The sequence below is a fragment of the Micromys minutus genome (genome assembly GCF_963924665.1).
Source record: "Micromys minutus genome assembly, chromosome: 6".
Taxonomy (NCBI): Eukaryota; Metazoa; Chordata; class Mammalia; order Rodentia; family Muridae; genus Micromys; species Micromys minutus.
Window position 1 is genome coordinate 22,464,032 of NC_137975.1, and position 7,706 is coordinate 22,471,737.

At 44.7% G+C, this 7,706-nt stretch overlaps 1 protein-coding gene and 1 long non-coding RNA gene across 5 annotated transcripts in view; one reads left to right on the forward strand and one right to left on the reverse strand.

The window, feature by feature from the left end:
• The window catches only part of CD55 (CD55 molecule (Cromer blood group)), a 26,474-nt gene extending 26,188 nt beyond the window's left edge, over positions 1–286 (reverse strand). For all 4 annotated transcript variants that reach the window (XM_080918384.1, XM_080918383.1, XM_080918386.1 and 1 more), the window contains exon 1: positions 110–286. In XM_080918384.1, coding sequence (XP_080774510.1) covers positions 110–203 — 94 coding nt within the window. In that variant the 5' untranslated portion in view covers positions 204–286. The remainder of the gene's footprint in view (positions 1–109) is intronic.
• On the forward strand, positions 73–2,475 carry LOC308421918. The gene is made up of 3 exons (XR_013975062.1): positions 73–211; positions 651–792; positions 2,345–2,475. It is a non-coding gene; the product is annotated as an uncharacterized lncRNA (long non-coding RNA).
• The last annotated feature ends 5,231 nt before the right edge of the window (positions 2,476–7,706 follow it).

The window sequence follows — 7,706 nt, forward strand, 5'->3', positions numbered from 1 at the left end:
CCTGGCAGCAGAACCCCCTGTTACAGGGAACAACGCCTGCCGAGCATGCGCCCTCCGGGCGGGCAGCCAGCCGGCTGTCGCAGCTCGCGCCCCGCGCATGGCCACTCACCGCGTACGGTCGGTGACAGCAGCAGCAGCAGCGACAGCGACAGAAGCAGCGGCGGCGGTGGAGGCCGAGTCCCCGGCACCCGCGCGCGGATCATAGCCCCAGGTAGAAGAGACAGTGCCCAGCTGCGTCTGGACCGGTTTGGACCCGCGGTTAATTGAGCGGCTGCGGCGGGGCGGGGCTCTTGTCACCCTGGGTGGGGCAGCCTGCGTGCAGAGGGCGTTCCCTCCTTGGTGAGGGCGGGCCCAGCCAGGCCTCTAGCGTCACTCTGGGGACCCAGCTGTCGGGTGGGCCTGCTGTGAATTAACTTGGGCGGGAGTGCCTTCTAAAGGAGGGTGCTTCTCTGGGACTCTGGACCAGCAGAAAGCCACCCACACTTCCAACTCTAGTCTGCTAAGTGCTTGCAAAGCGAGGGGTGGGCGCGGTGGAATTCTTAAGCCAGTGGGAGCTGAGAAACAGAAACACTCAGAACCTCTGTGGCTTCAGCTGGAAGATGTCAGATGGGAGGGTGGGGAGCCCGGTGACCAACTGTGTTGTCTCCTAGGTCTCACCATAGTGTCAAAACGGAAAATAGGACAGGATCCAAGAAAACAAGTGAAGGCTAACAGGGAGCTGGAGATCCGCCTGTCTCAAACAGCACACAGAGATCTAAGGAGCTTGGCTGAGGTTTTTCAGACCTTGTCAAGGTGAGGAATCCCCTTCTTAGCCCCGGTTCTAGTTATGTACCGAGGATACCACCTGAATTAGACTTTAGGATTATTTTAGTCCTGCTATGAAATAAAATCCAAGAATAAGTAGTAACGTTTAAGAGAAAGATTTATTTCATAGTGTGAAGAGGAACCTACGACAAAGCGATCCACACACTGGAATCATACTAGGGCATTAAAAAAAAAAATCCAGGTGAAGCTGTACTCAGGACAAGCTGAACATCTCTTGAGGACAGCACTAGGAATTGGGATTATTTAATCTTGGTTTGTCACTGTGTAACCTGATTTATGTGATATCCAGAGTAAAGAGCCTAGTAGCACAGTGTGAATCCTACAAACCCCCCCCCCAACCCAGGGGGTTGGGTGGGGTGGGAGGAACCAGAGGTAAGTTGCTTGCAAGTCCTCATGTAAAAAGCCCCAAGGTGTTTCCCTTTATGTGTTTGGGTCTGGTTAGCTGAGTCCTACCCTGAATTTCCTATAACCACAGTTGCTTTACCTGACTGGTAAAATCCCTCCCTGGAAATTCACCCTTCAGTGGTAGACCAGCTGTGGGAGTGTTTGTCATACCTAATACTGATATCATTCCTAACGTTCTTTTTCTTGTAGTTCCTTAATGGTTAGTGTGTGCTTTTGAAGAGCAAATTGGTTTTTAACAACAGTCTTTCCCTCTGATTCATGCTTTATTTAGTTAGCCAAGCACCATGTTTTCCTGTTACCGAGATTACAGGAAAGGGTTCATTGAAATCTAACAGTATTTAAGCATTCTGGAGTTTACATCACACCCTAGTGATTCCTGCCTGTAAACTTGGAACAAGAGGTTTGGGGTTCAAGGCTAGCCTGGTTTTTGAAGTTCCAAGTTAGTTCAGCCTACATGGGGCCATTTCTCAAAAACATCCTGGAGTTTGAAAGTCTCACAAAGGCAGAGTGTTTTAAAAACCATCATGTGTGTTTCTTCTCACAGTTGGTAAAAACCTGGCTCCTCCTTATGTGACACAAGCATGTCAGGGCCCAGCAGTGACAGAAGTGGTGTCACCTGATCCTTCATGTATTCCCTGAGAGAGCTCTCTGTGACCTCATCCACTGCCAGGACATAGGTAGCTGAGTCAAACCAGATAGGGAACTCCCATAAACCACTGAAAGAGTCCTCTAGGTGTGTGTTAAATGAAAGCTGTAGCTTTAACCAGACAGAACCCTGAGCTTAGCAAATCATCAAGAACTATCTCATCACCCGGCTAAGGAACACCAATTAGCCTAAGCTTTCACTTTCTAAACTTTATTCCCAGTGATTTTTTTTTCCCCAAGAAATGTGTTTAAGAAATAATGGGTGGACCCTTAGGTAATGCTGGTCACCACCCAGATAATTATAACACTCCAGAGGGAAAGAATTATGATGCATTTACTTAACTTTTTAAAAGACATGCAGTAAAACATGAACTTTACTGAGATTAAAAAAAAAAAAAAAAACATAACCTTCAAACTGATAACTTGAGTACTTTATTTTACATGCTGGCCCGGATTTGCTGTGTTCCAGTTGCTTTGTGCTTGTACCAGCACAACTTCATCACGAAGTGAAAATGCTGTCAACAATTCACAGATGAGAGAACAAGATAGCCTTTTCTACGGAAATGTCCCCAGTGTGGGGGAATGTCAGGGCAGGGAGGCAGGTGGGTGGGTGAGCATCCTCATAGAAGCAGGGGGAGAGGGGATGGGACAAGGGGGGGTTATGGAGAGGAAACCTGGAAAGGCGATAATAAAAAGTGTAATAAAATATGTCCAATAAAAAGAAGTGACCAGATTAGAATGCCAATCTAGCTTGATTCCAAAACTTAAGACTTGTGTGTGTGTGTGTGTGTGTGTGTGTGTGTGTGTCTGAATTTGTGCCTGTGTGTATGTGTGTAGGACAGAGGATAGTCTCAGGTGTCATTCTCAGGAACACTGGCCCATCTCCTTTGAAACAAGGTCTCTCACTAGAAGACTCTGGGGCTCAGTGATGGGGCAGGCTGGCTGGCCAGGGAGACACCTGTCTCGCTTCCCTGGTACTTGGATTACAGGTGTGCACAGCACACATGGTATTTTCACAGGAGTCCTGGAGTTGACCTCGTGTCCTCACGTTTGCACCGGAAGCATTTTACCAACTAAGCCATCTCCCCAGCCTGTTCTTTGTCAGGAACAGTCATCAAAGATTCGTTCTACCGAGAGCACAGTGAATTATCACAGAGAGGTTTGGACCTTCTGATGTGTGCACTAATTCATTGTTCTGATTCTGTGCCTGAAAGCGAGCTATGTGTCCTTCGGCATCTCATTCCACACTGGTTTGGAAATGCCTCACAACAGTTTTTGGTCCCTGAAGAGCTCTCCAATCCCCAAATGACACATTTATGTAATTAGCTTAGGAAACATAAAGACATATAAGCCTATGATTCTGAAGGAATAAGAAAGGTATTGCCCAGGTTGAAAAGACTAACTCAGTATTTAAACATCTGGGGAAATGTTTAGGATTTGGGAAAACTTCCTTTCAAGAATACGTCATCTATTTCTATGATCAAAACTGTGAGTATCACAGCAAACTACATGATCTGGAGTTCAGAAAGAGAAGTGCACAGAGTAGATTAGAGACCGACTGATTCTACCAAACAGTAGAGTCTGGGATAAGCTCACATTGTTTGTACTACACATGAGTGCTCTCTACTGTTGCCTTCTTTTTTATGGGAAAGCAAGGGCTAATTTGGAAGTTGTGCCCAGATTCTGGAAACAAGTAGCTGCAAAGGCACAGCAGTTAGGAGGTTAACATTAGGGAACAGAAATGCCTTCCTCTCAGTTTTTTGAATAAGTCTGTGTTAAGGAAATAAACCTGTTACTCTTAAAAAAAAAAAAAAAAAAAGGAAACCTAACACAATTATAAACCTTTGGCCTTCCGTTCTTGCTCAGAGCAAAGACCCTCTGAAGGAGTCCACTGCATTTGGCAATTGAACAGAAGGAGCACAGTCTTAAAGGTGGTGCTGAACTTTGAGCATGTGTAAGGTGAAAGGTTAGCTTTGAAGGAAACAGCGGTCGCATATCTACTCGGAAATACACAGTGTTGTGATTTTATGATTGAAATGTAGGAGAGAGACCCAGCTTAGGAGGGAGCTGGGGAGGGGGTGGCCAGAAACAAGGAGAGAGCAAACAGAAGTCTCGAAGCCATGCCTTAGAATCAACAGTACAGGTGAGAGGGCATTACAGTTTCTGAAGGACAAAGGCTCCGAAACCACATATTGTCATTCTTCTTGCACGGGAGGCCCCTGGGACGCAGGCAAGTTAAGGAACTTAAACCACATAACCAGTTTATCATCTGAAGGTCTCAGACTGTTCCACTTCTTCTTTCTGTTCCAGGAAGTCTCCTTGCTACCATTAACCTCTACAAGGTCTGTCAGTTCCCCACTCCAAGGAACAGTCTAGTTGCTTTCCTAGCTGCCTCCAATAGTGTCTTGAAACAGCCAGCACAAACAAAACAAAGCCTTTGGACTGAGGAGGTTTGGTTTTGTTTGACCCACAGCTGCAAACATAGACGGGTCTGCCCTGCAGATTAAACCAGACGGGTTTTCTCTAAATTAATGAAAACAGATGTTTATTGGGGGAAAAAAATCTCACACATATTCTGACCCTGTTTTCATTCACCCTTTGCACCTGCTCCCAGATCCTCCCCACCCACACAACTCCACACCTTTCTCTCTAGGAACAAACAAGCAAGAAATACCCCCTCTCCAAAAAAAAAAAAAAAAGACCCACAATATAGGAGCAAAAGACTGATAAGACAAAAAACAAAAACAAAAGCAATATCACACACACACACAATCTACAAAAATACCATTGAGTTTATTGGAAATCTACTGCTGGGCATAGAGCCTACTCTTAAGTGTGGCTAATATACCAAATGAGACTCCTGTGGTGAAAGCCAATTTTTCCTTTGCAAGAGGATGCCAAGTGCAGGTAGCCTGGAGCACATAGCCCACCCTGTTTCTTATAACAGAGTTTTTAATTACTTTTAAAAATCTCATACAATATATTTTGGTCATATTCTTTCCCCAACTTCTCTCAGATCCCCCCAGAATGAATGAAATGAAGACAAAGGCCAGGTGTGCACATTGGTACTTGCTTACCTGTGGGCACACTCACACACACAAACCTGAGTCCGTTACATTGTCCAGTTATTCCTGAGCATTCAAGAAAACTGATGTTCCCTCCCTCCAGCACAACCAAAAGCAAAGAACTTCCGGATGGGTGGGCCTTAGCACCCACTCCACAGCCTCCTTCCTGTTTGGGATTTGGTCCACATTGAACTTGTGCCAGTCTTGTGTGAGATATCACAGTCTAAGTGAACTCATGTGTGCATCAGCCCTGTTGTATCTAGAAAATGTTCTTTCCTTGGAGTTCCCCATCTCTGGCTCTTATGGTCTTACTGCCTCCTCTTCCACACAGGTGCCTGAGCCTTGAGGGTGTGGTACAGATATCCCATCTAAGGCTGAGCACTCCAAAGTCCCTCACTGTCTGCATGTGGTCCAGTTGTGGGTCTCGGTATAAATTACTGTCTGCTTCAAGAAGCTTATCTGATGGAGGATATAGCAATTTACCCATCCGTGTATACAGCAGTGTGTTGTTAGGAGTCACTTTATTGCTATGTTAATTGAGTGCAGTGGTCCTACCCTTTTGGGAGTCAAATTCGATTCACAGGGGTTTCATATCAACTATTCTTCAAACCACATGTTTGCACTGCAATTCATAACAGGAGCAGAATTCAGTTAGGAAGAAGCAACAAAAATGAGTTCATGGTTGGAGGTCACCACAACATGAAGAACTGTATTTACGGCGTTACGGAGTTAGGATGGTTGAGAACCGCTGATTTAGCAGAATACTCATAGTAGATTTCCCCCTACGGTTCATGATCTGTCTCGTCTCCGGTTCTTAACCTCATATTCCCATAACACTGGGACACTTTTGCCCTGTGGCCTATCTCATAGGCAGGTCGCTATTGTAACTCGAAGGGGGTTCATAGTTGGATGAGGTCGATGACTGCTCTTCTTCTGCAGTAGCTTTTACAGTAGCTCTCAACACTATGAATGCTAGTCAACAGAGGTGAGGCTTCTAGTTAAGCACCAGCTCAATGTCTCCATGATCGTGATGCTAGGGAGAGAGCCCTACAACCCAATAGCATCAGCCATGGCCTATGGTATTTGAGAGGCTCTATAGGATCCTTTGTCCAACGATTCAAAAGATGTAACCAATGCCTGGTAGTGGAGTTTTTATTTGGTAGCGTATGATATCTAGGAGCCTTGTTTTCCACAGTATGTGGAACTCCAAATAAATCCCATTTATATATGTATATATTTTAGGAAACCTCTACAGGACTAAGTTCCTATATAGGTTTTCAAAAGGCCTTTATATTCCCTCTTTGACCTTAAACACACACACACACACACACAGAGAGAGAGACAGACACACACACACACACACACACAAGATACTCCTATTATAATTTCCCATTTATCCCTATATAACACTCTGTTTTCCCTTCATTGGAAAAACCTCTTCTTCCTTCCTGTTTCCTTATTAGCCACCTAGCCCCTGTGGGTATTCTGAATGAGGCACACATTGCTAAAGCTAGCACAGGCATTCAAGAGAAATGCAGTGTTTGTCTTTCATGATCTTTGTCCTTCCCTCAAGGCAATTGTTTCTAACCCCAACCCTTTTCCTGCAAATTTCATAATTTTCCTTTACTAACAGATGAAAACGTTGCCATTGGATAAATAAGATGCTGTTTCATTATCTATTCTTCAGCTGATGAACATCTAGGCTGTTTTCAATTAGGGGTTTTATTTACCAAGAATTCAGGAGTTTAGGATGCAGTGTGCTGCAGAAGTCAGGGTTGATTTATCTGTTGGTTTCTCACTGGGCTCAGGTTCGGTATGCATTGGTTAGAGTAGCCAAAAATATGCGACATGTCCATCTGGCAGAATGACCTCAGCCTGCTTCTGGTGTGTGTAAGGGATTCTTTAGCCACATGGGAGTGGTGTGTTAGCTTCACATGGACAAATTTTTCTTCGACAGGGCCTGGGTTCATGAGACTCCAGTGAATTGTTGCTGCCAAAGTACAGAAAGTACAGAAAGAGAAAGAACAAGAAAGTTCGAGCATGGGATAGTGTGTTTGGCGGGGAAGGGGGGGGGGGGTGTTGAGAGTCTGTGTTTGTGTGTGCATGCATGTCCAGGATAAAAGATAATGTAGTACAAGGCAGAGGGGACAAGCCTGAGATTCAGAGGTACCCAGGTTCAAACACTAACACCATGCTTCTTTGCCTTCTATATGGCCATCAGCCGCTGGGAAAACAAACTCTGGGTATTAAATAAAAATAGGCATGGTCATATTACTGATCAGTGTTGTAAGGAATAAAAGAAATAAGGCAGGACAGACATTTGGTACTTTGCTTAACTTACAGTGAATACTTGACAGTAATTAATGGCAGCGCGTGACAAGAACAGACGTTGCAAATGTCAAGTGGGGCCTGCCTATGGTCACATGATCTGTCAAGACATAGACTAAATAAACCTATTAAAAATGACCGATTTTCAAAAGGGATGCTAATGGTGCTGAGCTAATGCAGCTGTATTTATTCTCTCTCCACCCCAAGAGAATCTATTCTCTGGCGAAGATTATTATTTGGATCAAATATTCCAAATTGTTGAATTGTTGAACTCTTACTCGAGGTCCCTACATCTGTAATGTATTTGCCTTAATTTATGGCCTTGCAGTTGAAGAAGCAGATCTGCATTCTGTGTCAAGCAGTCTTATACAAGGTGAGAATTGGAGAAAGAAACACCATTAGGGGCACATACTAAGTGCCGTGTTTAGCCATGATGGC